Source organism: Calidris pugnax, unplaced genomic scaffold (genome assembly GCF_001431845.1).
Source record: "Calidris pugnax isolate Ruff unplaced genomic scaffold, ASM143184v1 scaffold102, whole genome shotgun sequence".
Lineage (NCBI taxonomy): Eukaryota > Metazoa > Chordata > Aves > Charadriiformes > Scolopacidae > Calidris > Calidris pugnax.
This window is the reverse complement of record NW_015090846.1, coordinates 2,402,127-2,422,693: the sequence shown is the minus strand read 5'-3', so window position 1 is coordinate 2,422,693 and position 20,567 is coordinate 2,402,127. Positions and strand designations below refer to the sequence as shown.

The 20,567-nt window shown below is 45.5% G+C and overlaps 1 protein-coding gene across 3 annotated transcripts; it reads right to left on the bottom strand.

Annotated features, from left to right (window-relative positions):
* Positions 1-115: 115 nt before the first annotated feature.
* Positions 116-20,427, bottom strand: ADAMTS13 (ADAM metallopeptidase with thrombospondin type 1 motif 13). Of its 3 annotated transcripts, none has more exons than XM_014943046.1 (29): positions 19,992-20,427; positions 19,435-19,501; positions 18,319-18,602; positions 17,978-18,119; positions 17,464-17,603; positions 16,606-16,689; positions 16,381-16,505; positions 15,438-15,584; positions 14,777-14,911; positions 14,071-14,221; positions 13,299-13,403; positions 12,647-12,798; positions 12,455-12,518; positions 11,792-11,918; positions 11,429-11,577; positions 9,935-10,055; positions 9,601-9,681; positions 9,147-9,328; positions 8,766-8,901; positions 6,912-7,041; positions 6,045-6,234; positions 5,214-5,331; positions 4,729-4,858; positions 3,597-3,801; positions 2,784-3,096; positions 2,261-2,407; positions 1,613-1,789; positions 1,079-1,263; positions 116-788 (listed from the first exon to the last, which is right to left on the bottom strand). In XM_014943046.1, exons 1-29 carry the CDS (start codon positions 20,184-20,186, stop codon positions 630-632), a joined length of 4,341 nt encoding a protein of 1,446 aa, XP_014798532.1. In that variant the 5' UTR covers positions 20,187-20,427; the 3' UTR covers positions 116-629. The 3 variants fall into 3 exon arrangements, with proteins under 3 accessions (XP_014798532.1, XP_014798534.1, XP_014798533.1); XM_014943048.1 differs by having other exon boundaries at positions 5,214-5,328; XM_014943047.1 differs by having other exon boundaries at positions 17,464-17,600.
* Between the last annotated feature and the right edge of the window lie 140 nt (positions 20,428-20,567).

Below are 20,567 nucleotides of genomic sequence, written 5' to 3'. Positions count from 1 at the left end.
ATCTCTCTGTGCACAGTTCCTGCGAGATGAAGATACAGGGTGATTAACGGCACAGCTACTGTTGTTATCTGAGTAAATACATCTTGGCATCAAACCTATCATTAAGAGACAGAATTCTTTTATTTTCCCATAGAAAAGAAGTGCTGGTATCACCAACACTTACACAAGAGTGGAACCACAGAAGGGGTAGCTGGGGAGGGACCTCTGGATGTCATTTAGTGCTCCCATACAAAACCAGCTGTCACCAGAGGTATACAGAGGTTTGTAGTGGGACACTGAGCCACTCAGAAATTAAATGATTGTCCTAAAAGATCACAACGTATTACAAAACAGGACCCTGAGACTTCAGCAGTCACCAACTGCAGACACGTAAACTGCATCAATACCAACCAGACAGAAAATCTGTATGAGGACTATTTGCTAAATATTTGGTAGTTGCATGCTTTTTGCATAACCTTTATAGATATTAACTGAGATCCCAAAGGAATCAGTAGATATTATTGTTCTTACTCAATAGATGGGGAAGCAGTTGCAAAAAGATTAAATGACACGCGTGACCTCAAGCAGTGAACAGGCAGCAGTGACTGAGTGGACCACGGTTTTTCTCAGTGCAGTGGCCCTGGCCCCTTTTATTTGGGCTCAACAGCACGATATTCAGCCCAGAAATTGGTTTGGTGATCCTTAACGTTTTCATGAAATTCGATTTCAGCTTGGCTTCCTGTTGATTGCCAGAAGAACTGTTGCTTCCCATGGAACACCATCGTCTTCATGGTGCTTACATCACGGACCTTCACGAAGAAAGATGAGACCATTATATCATAGCAGCCTACAAGGATAAGTACCCACAAAATACTGGGGACATGCAAATTGGTCACTCAGGGGGAAAAGGTGCCCTCTGCAAAGATTAGAAGAAATACAGTAGACATCAGTAGTGCTCGTTCACATCTATGTTTACAAAACAGACATCAGAATCTGACCCTCTGGGATTTGTGACTGAACTTGGCACCTGGATGGAAGAGCCTAACGAGGAGATGTGTTTGTACCCATCCAAACTATCTCCTTTAGGTTTCTGACTCACCAGGATGTAATTAAAATGTGTTTGGTTGCTCTCCTTGCCCAGGTCAATATACAGGGCGCGGATAGCTATGCGATGCCGAGGAGCCACGTTGATGAAGGTCCGACACACTACTTCTTGCCTTTGATCAGGCAATTGCACAGGATTCTGTATTTCACCTTGAGGACCAAACAGCTGCTTGTCACAATCTGAGAGGAGGAAAGGGAGCAGAAAAGACAATGATTTAGAGGAGTATCCAACATCTCCAAGAAAGAAATCATTTAAATTAAGCACAGGCAGAAAAGTTTCTCTAAGGATTTTCATCTGGGAACCTCCAAACATCAGCAAACACCTGCAGAGGGCTTGCTTTTAAAACTGAGGGGTAGTCCACAAATAATATTAATTCCAACACTCCTCAAGAAGGGGCTTATTAGCTGCTAAAGATGAAGCAAGGTTTCCATAGATTTCCATAAGCAGCCATGACCCGTGGCATTCTGTAGGCATTGTCATGTGTGCCTTAATCTAAAGCAATAGCAAAGTTTTCAGTAAGGTAATTACCTTGGTAATATTTTTTAGTTGCAGTTCTGCTGTTGTACTGAAGAATGACCCCATTTCCTGGCAGCAAAACACGCTGTTTCACAATCAGTGTATTCGTTCTGGAATTTATCAGTGACAAAGGGAGCTTCCTGCAGCCTGTCCGCCACATCATTCGCCCAGAAAACAGCACTACCTCACCTGGAATGGATGAGCACAGGGATTAGAAACACTTCCACTTTAAGTAAAAGGCCGGAACCTGGCTTGCATAGGTCTGGAATTGAGTAATTTCTGCATCTTGTCCCCGTCTTATCAAAATCTGTCATGAAAACAGTCCAGTTAACTAACTTAACTGTACTGATTCCAGCAAGAGGGTATAAGAGAGAGATTTTATAACAGGCCAAAGCAATAAGCCTCTTTAAAACCTATAAACTCCTCTCTTCCAATATCTATCAACAAAACAGATAAGACACCATAACGTAGGGGGAGGAAAGGCATCATCTTCATTGAGTCCTATCTGGCAAAGACTTGGGGGGACAGAAAGACTTGGTTTCAGAGATTACACAGGCTCCAAGGCAGCAAGTATCATTCAGGGCACCAAAAGCACAGGGACAAACGAGGTGGAGATTTCCAAAAAGGGCCAGGCTGGTCCCCAGCACACCCTGGGGGTACCTGCACTGCAGTTGAGGGAGCTCTCCAGGACACTGACTGTGATCTCCTCCCCAAGGGGACGTCCAATGGCCACAGTGCAGTCACTGCTCTCTACACCCGTCATGTTGATGACCCCGGTGGCATTAAGAAAGAGTTTTCCACAGACACCTGTACAGCAAGAGACGGATAAGAAACACATCCAGAAGGAAGTAGAGCTGCTGAAACACAGCTTCCATCCCCTCGTGGCACAACGAACAGACAAGTGCCAACAGTGTGCCCGCCTTCCAGGTGAAGCACAGGAAGAGTCAGCTTCTGTCCCAAGGAGTCCCAAGTCAGAAGACCTTGGGTGCCCAGGGAAGAGATTCATTGCTCCTAGGTCAGGTATCATGGACAGCTCATGGCATGATGGAAGAAACAGTGTGTTGTCCCTCCTAACGAGGAGTACTCCCTGCCATGCTCCTGTCCCTGTGTGGCAGTAGGGTCACCACGATCCAGCTGCACACAGTAAGCACCTATCTCTACCTTTTGGTAGTGTCCTCCTCACCTTCACTGGCCTCTTTTGTCTGTTCCCGAGTCACAGCTGGCTCAGCAGACGGAGGAAGATCCAGGTTCTTGTATTTCACCTCTCTGACTGTTGCAGCAGTTGTCAGATGTGTGGCTAGTGTCACTGTCTGCATTTCTGCTCCACGGGACCCGGGTCCCACCATCTGCTCAGGACAGGGCCCTGCCGAGCAGCCACGTACCACAATGGCCTTGGGGAAGTGCCTGCAGAAGATGGGGTTCACGTGCTTACGGGTTAGCGGGTTGAGGCAGAAATCCTGCCGTGTCTGAATGCCATTCCCACACGAAGTTGAACACTGCAGAGGAAGAAACCCACAGGCCTTTATACTTCTATTTCAGTAGGTATTTAGAAATAAATATACTTATTGGCTCGGGCATAATCTGGAGGTCTGATCTTCTATTGACTGATGCTGTTCTACCACCTGCCCTTGCATTGCTCTACCTTCATCAGCTCTAAGATGGTCCCCCTCCCAGGGGATCTTCCAAGCTATATCTTTGAATTGCAGAACCACTTCCCAAAAATTCCAAGAATATATGCATTCCGGAAGAAAACATGCCAAAGACCATTTTTAAACTGCAGCCAAAACCTGAGAAACGTGGGAAGCAAACCCATGGCTGCTAAACATAGGAGAGTGGAAAGGGTGGAAAACATCCCTAGAAACAGCTTAGCATTTCTGTGGGAAGTAAATACAACAAGGCAGAAGCGGTTCTTCTTCACTGTGTACTTTAAACAAGTGAATGGCTATGAACCCACTTCCCAAGACATCACGTGCTGCATCTGAGGAGGAGCAGATACCTCTGTCCACTCGCTGAAGCTCCATTCATAAGAGCACATTCGGATGACACAGGGGACGCTGGTAAGGGGCTTCTCTGCCACAGGGCACAAACGCTCCTCCAGCAAAATCTCCTTGCCTTGGTGGATCTGCACGCAGGTGACCAGCTGGACAGCTAAGCCCAGCCCACAGCTGGAGGAACAGGGGCCAGCTGGAGTCACCTTCCACCTGACAGAGGACATGAAGGAGAAAAATTAAGTTAGTGCCGAATCCCCACCCTCTACTATCTCACACTGTAGAAAATGCACTGCAACTCCCTCATCCTTCTCCCTTCTGCTTCTCAACAGCTTTCTTCACCCCTCTGCCTCACACACTCTGCAGTCTATGGTACTTAGAAGGCAGCCTTTGAACCAAGGCTGGGCAGTCTGGAGCAGGTTTGGAGTTGGACCCAAACAGAGGGCACTCACATTTAGCATAAGCCCACAGACTTGAAAAAGACATTGACTCTCACTCTGCATCCACTACAGTCTTCCCCAGGGTGACACACACAGGCTTAACTGCAAAAACAATCTTATCTCCTTCCAAAACACACACCACTGAACAGTCAGATCAGAAACCGACCCAGGGTATTGCATCCTGGGAGCAGCATCCTGTACCATGTAAAAAAGTTCAGATGCCAGAGGCTTTCCAGTCCCACAGCAAATGTATCAGCCCGGAGCCAGATCCTAGATGACCACACATACATGCTCACAGACAACATGACAAACGTGTGAGCCAGATCCTAGATGACCACACATACATGTTTATGGACAACATGGCCAATGTGTCACCACCATCTTTTGCAGTTATGGATTTGTTCCTACTTCACCAGGATCAAGATATGGGATCAAGAGATTTTCCGGTTTTTTCCCTACATTCAGACTCCAAAGACTTCACTTGGTTCTGTCTGAGAATACACCAGCCCAGGAAAGCCTCTCCATTCGTTTGCTGGGTACAGACCAGTGCTACTGTTTTTGCAGCTGGCTGTGCTTTCAAAGAAGGGGAGAGGAAGACAACATCCTCAGAGTAGTTTGACCCTTACTTTGCTGTGTCCCTGGAGATAGAGAGGAAGGAAAGGCCTCTCACTGTCTCATTGTCTCCTGGTACCTGCTTTACCTTGGTGGGCAGGGATGGAGATCACAGACTTCCATCCTGCTCTCTGGCTTTGGCACGGGGTGACAGTTTTCTTCTTGGGCTTCTTCTTTGGTGTCAAAAGCCACACACACATACTGTATCTGAGTCTTACCTAGAAAGGGAAGTGATCTTACTGCAGGGCACGTATGCAAGGGTTGAAAATAAGCCAAGCAGTGGCAGTCACATCTGCAGGTACAAAACAAGCCAATTCTGCCCGAGCCCCAGGCACACTTCTTGCACTCATCCTCCCCAACTCTGAAACAAAGCAGCAGCCAGCCAGCCCTCTGAGCCATTCCCTGTCTGAGCCAGGCCCCCTTGACTCTTCCAGACCCAAAAAAAAATTGTGACCACAGCTACACGTGCATTTAGAGCTGGGGAAGGAAAAAGACCAGCTCCCTGAGGTTCCCAGGCACGGAGCTCACACCTACAGCCAAGTAACATTTCCCTGCAGCCCTGAGAGATCTCACCTCTACCACAGGAGACAGAACACTCTCCAGCTAGAGGGGTCCAGACATACACGGTCTGATTTTCCAGTTGGATATGCCCAAGCAACTCTGAAGTCTGAAGTAACTGTGCATCTTCCTCCTCAGAACAGAGCAAAAAGACCCAGACTGACATTGGCACCTGCTTTCCACACTGGTCCCGATCTAATGAAGCCAGAGGATACTTCCAGATCAAGCCTACAACATATTTGCTGTCACTGAAGAAAGAGGCACATTTAAGCACTTTCTCCATTTTTGCAGAACATACAAGTATTATGAATAGCTAAGGACATCCAACAGGCAAACCCCACCTAATTCACACTGCCTGAGGAGAGATACCCAAGACTGGAGATGCCTAAAGCAGCATCTTACCCATCTGCAAATGTAAACGTGGCAGTGGCTTCCCAGTGCAGATTTGGACCAGTGATCCTGTGCTGAGAAGCCCTTTTCCCTGCCAGCAACTCTCCCTACCATGTCAGAACCTCTCTGTTTGCCAGTGAGGTGTTTTCCCCCCGAGACATGGGGTTATTTCTGGTTTTGTTGGATTCTGTGAGAAGAAATTAAGAAGGAACACAGTCAACACCTGCCCTACACAAACCACCATTATGAATTGATGAATCCAGCAGCATAAACTGAGATAGACAGAGCTGTCTATAAGTGACAGGATGAACCTTTAACTAGGTAGACGTCCTTGGTGTAAACCACCCTCCCACACTCCAGTAATAAGATGGTTCTTCTTAACTGGTAGCCTCCTGCGGATCACAAATGCAAAGCTCCCAGTGAGACTCCTGAAATAAGCCAAGCCAATAAACTCACTTTGTCCCAGCCCAAAGGGCAGACATTAACCACACACGGCACAACGGAGAGGGGTTTTTCTTCTGCTGGGCACAAGCTGTCATCCACAACAGTCTCCAATCCACCACGGAACTGAACACAGGTCAGATTCTGCTGGGCAACTCCAGTTCCACAGACAGCAGAGCATTCACCTGTCTGAGAGATCTTCCACCTAAATGGGAAGTAATTGTTATTACCCTATTTCTCATCTGGATCATGGAGGTTTATTACTCATGCCACTGATTACAGAAATGGGCCATATGGAGTATTCAGTTTCTCTATTTCAAGAGCCTTGTCTTGATGTGACTGAGAGGACAACTGCTGGACATTTAAATCCTTGCACTGACAGCTCTCTAGGATTAAAACTACCTAAGCTAAAGAGCTGTAATTCACAGTGTAATCACTCCTTATTAAACACTAAAATATCTATGAGATCAATGTCTGGGAAGGCTTGGCTCTTTGTCCTCTTTCCAGTCTAATTAACACAAGGGTGTCCTTCAGAGTAAGATCAAATCTTTGTTGGTGCAATCTTGGAAAGGATGTAAGCAGACATATTCTTCTGGCCATACCCTCAAAGGATTTTCATTCAGGAGACTACTGTAAGATGTTGGAAGGACCATCTCCCATTTGTTCAAGTGACATCTCAATTACCTCATGCGACCAGGAAAGACTGAACATGGTTTGGGATCCACTACGCCATTATAATTAGGAAGAAACTACTTGATACCACTCTTTTTTTTTTTTTTACATTGCACAATGCAATCAAGACTGCAGAGACTGCTGCAGGGTTAGCTGCCAGAGAAAGGACACGTGAAGCAAGAGTTCAGCTGAGCTTCCAGGAGCACCAACCTGTACAGACACGGCTCCGTGGCACAGGGCTCATGGCCCAAAAGGGGCCGTGGGAGCTCCAGACACCACTCCTCTTCTGTTATTTCATTCTTTGTCTGGTCAAAGCACACGTGATCCACTGGTCGTGTCCCTGGGATACAAACAGAAAAGGAAAGGAAGTTATAAACAAAGAGCACAGCTTACCTCTATTGTGCTAGGAAGATGCAGTAATTTTGCTTTACTCAAATCATCTGTGTAGGAAAATGGCATATTTGCTAATACAGACTTTCTGTAAACATAAAACCCTCTTCTTTCTGATATAACTTTTTCTCAAGAGTTTTAAAGTGACTTTCCAAGATAACACCCCAGAAGATGAGAAGTTTGATGGATAATTCACTGCCAAAATGGAAAGATTGCTCTAAACTGGCCGTTTGCAAGAACAAGGATATAAATCATAATTTGGTCCAAATTACTCCAAACCATCTTGATATCTGACTGATGAGGGACAGGCTGCTGAAAATAAGCCCTAGCTGTCAGCCATTTTTAAATGACATTCTGTAGAACTAATCACGTAATATCATCACGCAGCTCTTGTACCCAAGGTGCCAACGTCCTCGAAGTGATCCATATCCAAAACTAAACTAGAGAAACTGGGAGAGAAACTGCAGAATTGCATTACCTGTGGCATGCAAGAAATGAAATATTCATAACACTACAGCTATTGACAAAATTTTTAACGATACTGAACCTAACAGGTAAAGTGAGTGAAAAAACAAACTCAAAAAAAGAAGTCACAAGCAAAGCTGTAAAGAGCCTCCTTTGCAGTGAACGAGCTACCCACAGAGAGGGACAGGCAGTCCTCAATCTCACAGAGCATGACCCTTAAAAGCAAACATCAAGAATCAATCAGCAACGTTATCTTTTCACTACCCTCCTTGGTTTCAAATAACATCTACAGGTTAAGCAGGGCCTGAGCATCACTTTCAGCTCTCAAGATGCAATTTCAGTTTGGATTCTCAACTCTCTGTTATTTTAAGTCCCAGCTTTCTCATTTTTTTTCATTTGTGGCTGCATTAGCTGGGAAGTCCTAGAGTACTTTGAGTTCATTACTTCAGGGTTTCAGCAATCAGTTCACGTGGGGAATCTGCTGGAGAAAAGCTCTCCAGACATAACTAGTCCTATAGATTGACTTCCATAAGTATTCATTAATGCATTTCCTAAATCCTTGTCATAAAAATCTTGCGAGACTTGCCAGTGTCATCTGTATTATCTGGTAAACAAGATGTCAGACTGTCTACCAGAGTGATCTGTTACAATCTGCATTATGATTTCTTCAGGGAGACAGAAAGGATTAGCCATGGCACAGGAATAGAATTCTAAGAAGGAAGTTTCATAATTAGCTCTGAGGCTTTAGTTAGACACTAGATACCACTCTGGTCTCAGACTTTTGATGTTTAGCCAACTTCTAATTACAGTCTTTGATAACTTTGAAAAATCTGAGAAAATTATTTAGTCTTAAAACCAAAAGTTCAGTTAAAACCTATTTAAAAATCCTCTTCACGATCAAACATTTCCATTATCATTTTGATGATTCAGCTCACTTGCTAATTTAATTCAAAAGCTGTACCACTCTTCCCAGTTTAACACTGGCAACTGCAGCTCGCTTTCAGCAATTAGCTTTTAAATTCAGTTCAGTTGTTTAATAAGTTCTAACCAAGTATCTATTACTGATGTCACAGTTCTTTCAGGCAGAAAGAAAGAAATGGTTCTCTGCAGAAGAGCCCCTGGAGTAAGATGTGGGTGACTACCAGCCACCCAAACTAGAAGTCTGCCCAGATCTCTGTAGAAAGTAAAGACTGAGTCCTGCTGCCTCACCTTCTCCACAGGTCACTGAGCACGGCCCCTGCTGAGGGATCCACACGTACGTCAGATTCTCTTTGGGGACAAAATAGCTGAAGGTGATGTCCGGGTTGGTGGCATTGCCATATTCTTTTGCGTATCTTCGATAGACCTGGGGAAGGAAAAAATTGTGGTCAATGCACAAATAAACTCAGACTCATTTCTCAGAATGGAGGTAAGAGAAAGTAGTCCCCCCTTTTCCATCCAATCTTGAACCATCAGTCTTAGTGAACACCACCTCTGCTGGCCTTGGACATGAACCATACTACACGTGGATCCTGCACTGCAGCAGAGCTACACAGACTCAGCCTGGCCAGCTCTGACTGGCCCTTTTCCAACTCTGCTACTTTAATTTACCTGTATTTCAATTTCTTCTTGTGTTGGCCCATCCACATGGACTTCCTCCAGGCTTGGCAGGTTGTCCTTGGTGAGAAACACTTTGTATTTGATCTGGCTGTCCTCCAGAACCGAGGGATAGGTGACATTCAGTGAGATTTTTCCTTTTCCAGCAACCACATACTCTCCTTTAACCTTCACAGCTAGAGTAGCAAAAGTAGCAGTGAGTTTAAGAGATACCGTGTGGTCACCAGGATCCCCTGGTGGTGGCAGCTACAGGCTGCCCCATTTGCTAGAAACTGATTTGATCTAAGTCAGACGTCCTGAAGAGCACGGCTTCTACCACTTCTCACTGACAGCATCCCACAAACAAATTGTATCGTCAAGAACTTTCCTCCCAAATTCCATTTTCTGGTTTTTACAAGCTTGTTTCAGCCCTGCCTGTACTCCCTCCTCTCCTTTTCATTCAACTCACCCAAATGCGTCAAGAGTGGTCTCCGATTGGTAACACGGACCAAGGTGGCGTTATAAGGCAGGGAGAGAAATGTAACATACTCTGGAAGGATGGAAAGAAAGAAGATATGGTCACCTTCCATTACTGTACCTCAGTAAAAAAGCTGGGAATTACAAATCTCCTCCTATCCAATGGAGGAGAAGCCTTACAGGCAGTAATTGCTTAATTGCTTAAAAGCAAGCAGAAACAGAAAGAAGAAATCACATACAGAAGCTTATGAACACTGAATAAGAATACATATATGCAGCCTACAAACAGTACCATAATGTTGTGCCTGAGGGTGAGGATTACACACCTTTAGCTTTTCCTTCTGTGTAAGAACCACTCACTTTGGTGCAAGTGGAATTATCGCCCCCACAAACCATGCAAGAGTCCATTATCTTCTTGGAGTCCATCTGGCCATCACACCCGAAAGCCTGAGCAAAGGGGAGAGTTCTGTCAAGACTTGTCTATTCTGAGAAGAAAACAAGCGAATGAAGGCAACATTGCCTGAATTCCTGGAACTGCCTTATTCATTTGTAATTAGAATTTAAGAAGACAAAGATGCATTTGTACCTAGATCTACCACTGTACAGCAGTTTGCAATGCCAGGGATTGGAAAGTCTTAGCTGATAGCATAACAAGGTTCATTAATTGTGTGACATTTTCTTTCCCATAAGAAGCAGCCCAGAAAGATTTCTCCTGTGACCTAAACCAAAGGCTCTGCACTCCCTCTCTTCTAGGAACTCTTTCTAGAGGGGTGGGAGGGAAAAAACTCCCAGGAGAACAGTAAACATGAATGGCAGGTTCTAAAGGAGTCTTTAGCTCCCCAACCCCCAAAGCCAAACCTAGCTCACATCCTCCAGCCTGGCCTTCAATCCCATGGAGCTCAGAGAAGAGATTCTAGCTTCATTCCCACGGACAAGACTAATTTACACAAAGCTACAGGAGGATCTCAGCAGGCTTAGCAGCAAAACATGTGCAACTGCTGAATTGATGCTAGAGGCACTGATCCCAGGCTTTGGATGCTGCCGTAACAGACATAATTATCCCTGTCGCCAACAGAACGGCAGAGATCAGAATAGATTATGCCTACACCCTCTGCTGTTCTGTGGGGGGAAATGCATTACAAACCTCAGTGAACATGAGGATAATGAGAAAAACATAAAATGTTAAAAAAGTGTAATTCTGGGAACGTAAAGAAACAACAGAAAACGCACAACTGGGTCAGCATTTACTGCAGTTACTAAAATGCAGACAGTGCGGGGGAGTTATAGTCAAGTTCATCATGAAAGAATGCCTTTCTCCTGTCCAATACATGGGGAAAAAAAAAAAAAGTTATATTTCAGTCTTGATTAGTGATACTGAAACAATCAATTTGTCGACTTATGATTCCCAGGTTTTAGTCCCTATTTTGCCACTGACTCAGTACGTTCAAATCCTGTAACTTTTCTCCAACGGAGTCAGCATTTTATAGGGTTATTTAGACCCTGCAAACTGAACAGCTAATGATGCCTCCACATCCAACGCATAAACCAATTGCTTCTTGGACTAAGGATGAACAGCCTTATGTACTTACTGCATAATTAGCAGAATGTCTTATCTAGAGGGCATTGGCATTGTATGCACAGAGTGAACAGTAGATTGATTGACTCTATCCAAGAAGCTAAGAACAAAACCTCTCTTCTTTTGAGAAGAGCTCGCTCTGTTGTTTGGGACACTGTGGTTTTTTTCCCCCTGCTCCTAATAAACCCACTCCTTTGGTGGGGATTACATGTCAGAGGTTCACCTGGATTCCCCAGTCACTTACTCTGCAGCTTCCCATCACACACAGACTGAAGGCCCCGCGGTGTTCGGAGTCCTCCTGCTCACATCTGGTTCCATCTATGAAACTGTCTTCACGGCTCACCATGAACTCCTTTTCAAGGGCCCTGCACATGTGCTTGCAGAGCATGTCCCCTGGAGGAGGCAGCCAGAAGAGAGGAGTCACTCTTTCGGAAAGGCACATGGCTGACCATCACAGAAGAAGTCAAAAGGATCTGACAGAAAGGGTATCCAGGTTTCACATGGAAACTAAAACAATCAGTGAAACACCCTTTGACTTCAAAGTACAGACAGGTTCGTGAGTGTTCCCCTTCACAAAAAACCCCACGGTTTCTCAATATTTTCTTACCTTTGGCAAAGCCAACAGCAGAAGTCCAGGTATAAAAGGATGGTGCTTCTACAGTGAGATACAGTGGCTTTAAATTTGTTGCAGTGCATTGTTCAGCCATGAAGTCCTGCTGGGTCATCAAACAGGCCTACAACCCAGAGAGAACCGTAGGGGTAATAAAAGGGAGTGACTGAGCACAGAATCCCAAGCAGCATTTTACCCACTAGCTAAAGGCAGAAAGCTGGTAAGTAAAACACCAAAACAACTGCAAATAAAGAAAGCCACTTCAAAAGGAGGCTGTGGGATATGCAGAGAATTGTGTTTGGAAGCTGATATCTTTGCTATTTATACAAAATAAATGGATAAGGAAAATAGGAACAATATAAGAATGTCCCTCTAAAGAAAACTATCATTAAGTGAGTCACTATTTTCTCAGTGTCTGTCCTGCTATGAAGGCACAGAGAAAATGCTTCATTAAATGTGAACAATGCTATTAAATAATACGGCTGTCTTCAGACACCATGGAACAGATACCTCTCCTGTTGTCAGACAGATGGAGGCTGTAACAGATCTTTAGTTTTCCTTCCCAGAGCAATCAGCTGTGAAAAGTCCCAAACCATAGAGCTCTCAAAGGATTACACGTCATTAAGAAAAAAGCTCAGAAGATGTTATCAGCTCCATTACCTGGGTATTGCACATCTCCACTTCAATGCTGGTGCCTTGGCATTCCTGCCCCCCAAAAGCAGGCCTGGAAATGACAGGGAAAATACTCCTCAACAGAGGTGGGTTTGTCCCAAGCAAAGAGCAAGACTCAGACCCCATGTCCCTGAATCAGCCAAGAGGCACCCACAAACTGCCCAGCTCCCCTCTTCTTACCTGGGGTTGTTACAGAACCTCTGCCTTATCACAACTCCACCTCCACAGCTGCGGGAGCAGGAGGAGAAGGGGCTCCAGCCAGACCACTGCCCATGGACTACAGCCATGGGGTTGAGTTCCTCCAGAGAGCTGCACTGTCCCTTGGAGCACCACTAAGACCAAGAATATACAAAATTGTTGGAGCACCACTAAGACCAAGAATATACAAAACTGGCAGCAGCAGCACCACAGTGAACCCAGCAGGGCTGGGATCTGCAAGGGTGCCACAACTCCCCATCTTTTTGCAGTTGCTGTAACAGAGAATCTCAAGATGAATGAGGGACCTTCTCACAAGAGGCTTGAAGGGTCTCATTCCTAATTATAGTCTCACATGAGCCTGGGGTTAAAACAAAGAGCTGACAGGTCATTTTAAGTAGAAAGTAAAGCCTTGGAGGAGTGGTCAGATATCAGCTATCTGTAGACCTGCAAAGCAACTCCAGAGATACAGAGCAGATGGAAAACACCAACATCAGCTGGTCCTAGTTTGCGACTGGAGTGCCTGGCCTTAGCTCCCTGAATGAGGGACAGAGTGTCATGTACCTTCCAGCCACCAGCAATGTCTTGCTCCCTAATGAGCTCCACAGCACCCACACCCACTTCTGATCATCCTTACCTTATTGATTCCACACTCGGTACCATCCAAGAGGGGAACAAGAAGCCGAGTACAGCTGGACTTGTCTCCTGGTTGTACGTGGCATGAGAGAACTTCACATATGTCCTGGTGTGACAAGAAAATCAGGGAGTTCAGGCAGTCGCTTAGGCTCATCAACACAGCAATCCCAAAAGCTGCTCCATTAAATAGTGCATGTCCCAGGTGTTAGGTTTCCCCACAGCGACCCAACGATGCAAGGAAGTTCCTCCATTTCTCCTGCTAATGGGCAAAAGTTGTGGGCATGTCAAAAGACCATCATTGCCAGCTGTAATGCTAGGAGATGATCAACTGAAGCAATTAAATTTTCACCCACCTCAATGCTTCCCCATTAACAAAACCTGTCCAGGTGGCAGCTATTAGCCATGCTGCCTTTCTCAGACATGGGGACTTGAGCAATGGTGGGAAAGCTGAAGGAAATCAAGGAACAAGAGCTCCCTGAGACAGAACTCTGAGGAGGTGAACCCAGCGTTAGTGCCACCAGGCCCCTGTTTGGACAGAAGACTTTGGGTACTGTGCAAACCTTAAAGGGAACTTATGTGGACAAAGAGCTTGATGGAGAGAAGGAAAGCATTTTAAAAGCCTTTCAAAGGCTTGTTCTTTGCCAAGAAATCTGTGGCAGGAAAGCACCTTCCATCCCTTGATAACAAAAATGTCCCCAGCTCCCTTTTCCTGAATCTTGGCTCCAGAACATTTCCCTACTGCCCCTAGCAAGACAAACAAACTTTCTACCTACAACATTGCTGTCAGTAAAGGTGCATGCTGTGGCACTGCTCCCAAAGGCTATTTTACATTGCTCATCTGCTCCATAGTACAAGCCAGGCTTCCAGCCAGGGATGCTGCTGTCCATGTCCGGCAGGTCATTTAAGCAGTTTGTTTGGCCTGTGCTGATAGAAACATAAGAATTATCACTTTCCCAGCTGTGGGCAGTAAGGACAATGACATGTTTGCAAACTTGTGCTGAGTTTCATTCTGGGAGTTGGCTGTTGCTTTCCCAGACAACACATGCTTACTGTGGGCTGTGATGGATTTAGCTGCAGCAGCTGCCTGGAGATGCTCACAGTTCCCTGCTGCTGAAGTTAAAACAGAAACTCATGCCTGTTCCTCACCCAGCCAGCTCGCAGCCCGCAATGCTTGTTTAAACCTAGATGCTCTGACATTTTAAATAAAATTTCCAGGCTGAGCTAGTGTCTGAAATGTCCAACACAGCCCAGGCCTGTTAGTCACTAACCAAAGTAATTTCCAGTTACTTGAAGCAAAAAACGGGTTTAACCTCAGCAACAGACACAAGTGATAAGAAATAAACAAACCCTAAGCTTTTCACAGTTCCTCATTTTCCAGGAATGTCTTATTTTATTCCTTGTCTTTCCCTGCTCTCTCCTAAGCCCCCAGCACAGGGAACTGCTCCCACATGAGGACACAGAACTCGACCATTCCCTTACCTGACAAAGGCCAGGAACTCTTCTCGGCTGCACTGTGACCAGGTGAGGTCAATGCTGTTGTGGTTTCCTGCTGAACCCATGATGTAACCGCTGCTGCTGCACCGATTCCCCTCACCATCGTGGGGAATTCCAAGACTGTAACAGAAGCAGCACAGTGCCCTGAGGAGAAGAAACCCAGAGGCTCCCTCGGAGCCTCTCTTCTCTAAGCAAGGACTGAGTCCTTTCTGCAGCCTTTCCTTCTACCATTGTCACAAAGGTTTTCTCTCCTCTTTGCAGCTTCTCATTGTCACAGAGCATGCAGGATCTCTTTCCAAAAGTTTTGCATAATCAATGGGAAACCCCCTGTTATGCCAAGTTCTAATCAATGGGAAACCCCCTGTTATGCCAAGAGATCCTTTTCCTTTCCCAGAATCCTTCAAACTGGGTTTTTACCCAGAGGCTCCCTCGGAGCCTCTCTTCTCTAAGCAAGGACTGAGTCCTTTCTGCAGCCTTTCCTTCTACCATTGTCACAAAGGTTTTCTCCCCTCTTTGCAGCTTCTCATTGCCACAGACCACGCAGGATCTCCTTCCAAAAGTTTTGCATAATCAATGGGAAACCCCCTGTTATGCCAAGTTCACCTGAATAAAACATATTGGGCTGCTCTGGGGCTTTCCTACTGACCTGTGCCCAATCTCATGGGCTATGGTGACTCCAAGGTCAAAGCCAGTGTCCTGGGTAATAACACAGCTCCAGAAGGAGGAGCAGACTCCACCTAACTGAGTCACTCCACGCAGCTCCTTGTTCCCATCAGGTAACTCCAAGTCAAACCTAATGTAAGGGAAACAGATACAGAGGAAAGAGCAAAAAACCATTGCAGCTAATAAAGCCAGGTCTAGACATTCAACTGAATTCATTTCCACTTTCCTGATCTAACTTTGCCAGCTACCTAACAATTCTTTTGAAACATGGAGCTCCCTGGGACAAGACCATAGTAGTAGGGTCCCACAAGTGCCTACTGTTCAAAATATGTGGTGATTCTACATTAAAAAATCCCCACGACACCAGACGAACAGAACAGAATAAAATGACCTAATTCTTTTTGCAAAAGACAGAGCAGCAGCAGCATCTCTTTGACAAAAGAGCACCAAACCAAAGCCATTACACTCAAGAAAAGTTTGCCCTCGACAAATTTAGCCAAGGCAATTTAGAGCAAGGAGCATGAAAGTCAGACCAAATGTCTGAGTCAGAGCAGCATTAGAAATCTTCCACAGAAAATAGCAGTGGGTTTTCACTTCCAGTTACTGTTCGACTTTTCTGCCCACAAAAAGCTGCAGTGGGTTTGTCTGTGCTGCTCTGGAAGGACACAACGTCCGCTCAACTCTGGCTGGTCAGAGCTTGGGGAACATTCCTGTTCCTCCAGAAACTGAAGAAACAGCATCTCCAACAAACTGCACTACACTAAGGGCAGGAGTATCAACCCTAAACAGGAAAATCAACCCATTTCCAAAGACCCTGTGATGCCCAACTGCTGGAAGACCCAGTGCAAATCATCATCACTGTGCTAACAGCTGGACACCATCAGCCCTGTTTCCAGTCCCCTCCCAGGGAGGGGGAGCTTCAGTACCTGGTGACATAGAGGACAATATCAGCATGCTGAGGGTCAGAGTCATTCTGGGGGTTGACCTTCTTGCTCCACTCACAAACACTGATCAGCGAGGAGGTGATATTTGTTGTGATGTTTACCTCTGCCTAGAGCAAAGGCACGTGTTTGCAAATTTCATACAGTTTTCAGCAAACCCTTGGACAAGACTTGAAAGTCGTCGTCGTCGTCCTCCTCCTCCCTGCTTACCTCTGGCTCTCTCAAAACAAGCATTTGCATCAGATGAACCCTGAAATGAGCACCCAGGGAGGTATCTCTCAGCAGCTCTGCCCCCTGTTAAGAGACAGAAAGGATTCAATAAGGAAGGCACCTTAGTGACTCCCACCACCTGTTCCCAATAACAGGGCTGCAGTCACCACAAAGGTAACACACCTGGGAACCGTAAGGGGCAACTAGAAAATCACCAGGAAGCACAACATTATAGCATGCACTACAAATGCAAATAAATCTGTCAACAGATGAGAACTGTTGTTAGACTTGTCAGATGCTCTGCAGCAGAAAGAAAAATCTGCGTGGAATCTTCATAGTGTAGGAGGGTGAAAGCTAAAGACTCTTTTTTCAATACACACACAGAGAAAAATGCATAAACAAATTCTTAATAATAGCAAAGGGAGACATTTAGAGAAATTCTGTACTAGAAATAAAATGTTGAAATGTAAAATGTAAGATTAATTCAGTGCATCTGAAAAGCTACAGGGACTGGATCAAGGCTCTGGTGATAAAAACTCTTGCTACTGGATCTGACATATAACAATATTAGTACTGAAACAAAGAGCTACATTTTCTATATGGGCTTTAAGGCTACAACCCCAAAACTTTTAACAACCACTTTTCCTTGTGCAGCTCCTTGCACCAGGGAAAGCTTGCCATGCCGTGCCAAAAGAAGCAAAGAGGAACACCCTGCACACAAGCTGTGCATGGTACTAGGAGCAGGTAACTACAAACTCCTCTGAAAGGGCACTCAGAGAGGTCCACCCGCCTGTGACACAGCCCGTGAGACCATGAGCTCTCACACTGGGACAGCAATCCAAACAGAAAGCTACTCACAATGTTCAGGTTGGTGAGAATATATCGCTCCGTGTCCTCTTTGTGGTAGGAGTAAACATCTGGACCTGCTACCACCATCAGCTCCAGGTGTTTGACAGCTCCCTCAGCCCTCTTCCGCAGGCGAGAAGGAAACCGCCCTGCTGAACAGCAGAAAGGGACACGGGGAGTTCAAAATGCAAGACAGCATAAAAGGTCCCATAGATCCACTCCCTTTTCCTGACATACTAGAGCAATCCAGCTGGAAGACAACTCTTCCAGTTGCTTGCTCAGGTTTCCCAATTCTGTTGGTTTCTTTCACCTGCCAGCATCCTTAATGACAAACCTGTGCTATCAAAATAACAAATACCTAAACGAAAACACACTGGTTACACCTCAGTGAGCTGAGAAACAGATTTAAGTACACCCAAAGATTTGTAGATACAAGTTTTTCCTTTGAGCTCACACAAGCAACCCCACTACCAGAAGGCAGCTTTTCCAAGCAGAACAAACAGGGTTTCCCCTCCATCTACGTTACCTCTTGCTGTATTTGCCTCTCTCACGGCACTTCTGAAGAGAATGTGGGGTCTGGAGAAGCCGAGGTCCTTCAGCAGGGCCATATCTTTGCTTCTCACAGGCCTGATATGAATCTTTTCCTCATCTGCAACGACGACTCCTTGCTAAAGGAGATGAAATTCCATCTCTGAGTTATTCCAAAGATATTTGCTATCGATGGAGAACTGTGCACCATGCCCTTCCTGTTTCTCCTTTGTAATGCTCAGGTTTATTAAATGGATGGTTCATGCATGTTTGGTGCATCAAGCTGCAAACATACAATGGCTGTAAACACTTGTAAGAGTAAGCTTAGTCCATACTCACCAGCTGCCCTTCACAGTAGGTGACTCTACACTTGGCCCCGGGAGGTCGCAGTGGGTTTCCACCTGCAAAGCAGCCACCTGAGAATCGCTTGAGTAAGCTCAAGGAAGAGTTCACCACTTGATTGCTCACAAAGGAAGAGGAAAGGAGGGCATGGTCCTCTAGAAATTCAAAGGCATAGAGTTCCCCCCAGGCCTCAATGGAGCAATGTTGAATCCGACAGGACATCGGCCCAACCTGTTCTTCTTTACAAGGGCAAGTTGGCTCAGCAACAACAAACTCGGGTACTGGAAGAAACAAAACAAGGCAAGAACAAGGGGAACAGTTATAAGAAAAAATGATACACAGAAAACAAATGCAACAATCTATCTCCCTAGGAAAAAGGACTCTCCAGATGACAAATGTGGACTTTCAGGATCATCGTGTTACCAAAGAATTTCTAGGCTTTTACATATTCCAAAGTGAGGATAATCTGATTGGGAACAGACAACAGCTTAGAAACTTGCTCCTGATTTATTGGTGCTTTTGCTCTCTCGATAAGGAGAACAGTCCATTTAACAAAGGCTGAGACAATTTTACTTCCTCAGATGTTAAGTATTGCTGAGTGAGAATTACCATAATCCAGACAGAGACACTGGGATGAGCACTAGGTGAACTCACAAGTAGACAACACCCTGGCTTTCAGGACTTGAGAATTTAAAACATGTCTTTATCCTGAACTACCATCAGTCCAGACCCAGAATACCAGTCTCTCCACGTGTTTATTTCAAAAAAATTATCAAGGGCATTTAAAGCTATTCTTAGCCTAAAGCTTCTCACCCAGAAGACCTGGATCTGTTAATCTCTTAGAAAAATACCAAGACAGAGAATAAGGACCGCAGGAGGAATGTGCAAAAAGATTTATCATATCTCCTCCAGCAGACTTCAAATACTGACCCAGTTCTTCAACCGCTTCACACTGAAACACGGATTGTCTCTCTGAGTAATGTGACTCAGAAACGCTAAATGCTTGTCAGATCAGGGTTCATTAATAAGTGTCCTTAGCGTTATCAAGCACACAGGATTAGAAATAAACTGACAGATGTGTTCCAAAACCAAGAAGGAAGGAGCCCTGCATACCATCAGAAACTGAGCTGGTTCCAAAATAAGAGAAAACATCTTCTGCATCCAAAGCGCCGAGAAATTTCTGCAAGAAGAGGAATAGCTTTAGGGTTTTTTAGAAAAAATAAATGGATACAAGACTCTCGTTTAAGTGAACCTAACCTGGAAGGAACGCCAGCAAACAACTCAACAAGTATGGATGCCAAGTTCCCATGGCTTTATTTTGCACTTAAGCAAACAGCCACCCAGAGGAAACAGCTTTATCTTCTTGATTAGTGAGGTTTGATGGATTTTGGCTTAGAACACGTTGCGTTGTCTCCTCTTCTTTTTTTTTTTTTTTTTTTTTTTTTGGGGTTTTTTTTTTTTTTTTTTTGAAATAAAAAACCTGAAAGATAAAAAGTATGAAAAAGTGAACGGAATGATTGTTCTTCATACGAGTTCGTATTAAAATAGTGGTTAACTTCTGCAAAATTCAGCATTTTTTTTTTTTTTTTTTTTTTTTTTTTTTTGTGGGTTTTTGTTTTTTTTTTCCTAGAAATACAAAAGGCTTCCTGGAAACTGGAGGTCAGACTCACCTCTTGGAAAGCTGGCGGCCAGCAGAACCCCAAGGGGAGCATCATGAGCGCTGCTGGGATGGTCAAGCTGAGGATCATGCTGGAGGAGCCGCGACCAGTGCTGGCCCAGGGGTGAGGGAGACGATGTTTGCCCCAGGGATGACAGAGACGATGTTTGGCCCAGGGGTGAGGGAGACGATGTTTGGCCCAGGGCATCACGTGGAGCGGAAGGGAAAAGGGTGCAGGGTTCAAACAAACAGGGGAGCTGGTGATCCTCTGCAGAGAGAGGGGCAGCCCAGGGAGGGGGAATGGCCTGGGAAAGGAAGAGGAGAACAGCTGGAGAGAGGGAGGTCTTTTGCGCAATGGTTGCAACTTCTGCTGCAGCCAAAGAGCGCCAGCGAGAAGGAGCTTTGAGCCACTCTCAGCAGCCAAACACACGCTGGGGGGGGAGAAAAGGGGAAAAAGGGTCTCCCTGGTGTTCGACCTGACCCCTGACAGGCCCCCACACCCCCTGAAAACCCCCCCCCGGCCCTCCGCAACCCCGGAACCCGAGCGCGGGGTCGCCGTTTCCCGCCGGGCCGGTGCGGCGCTGCGCGG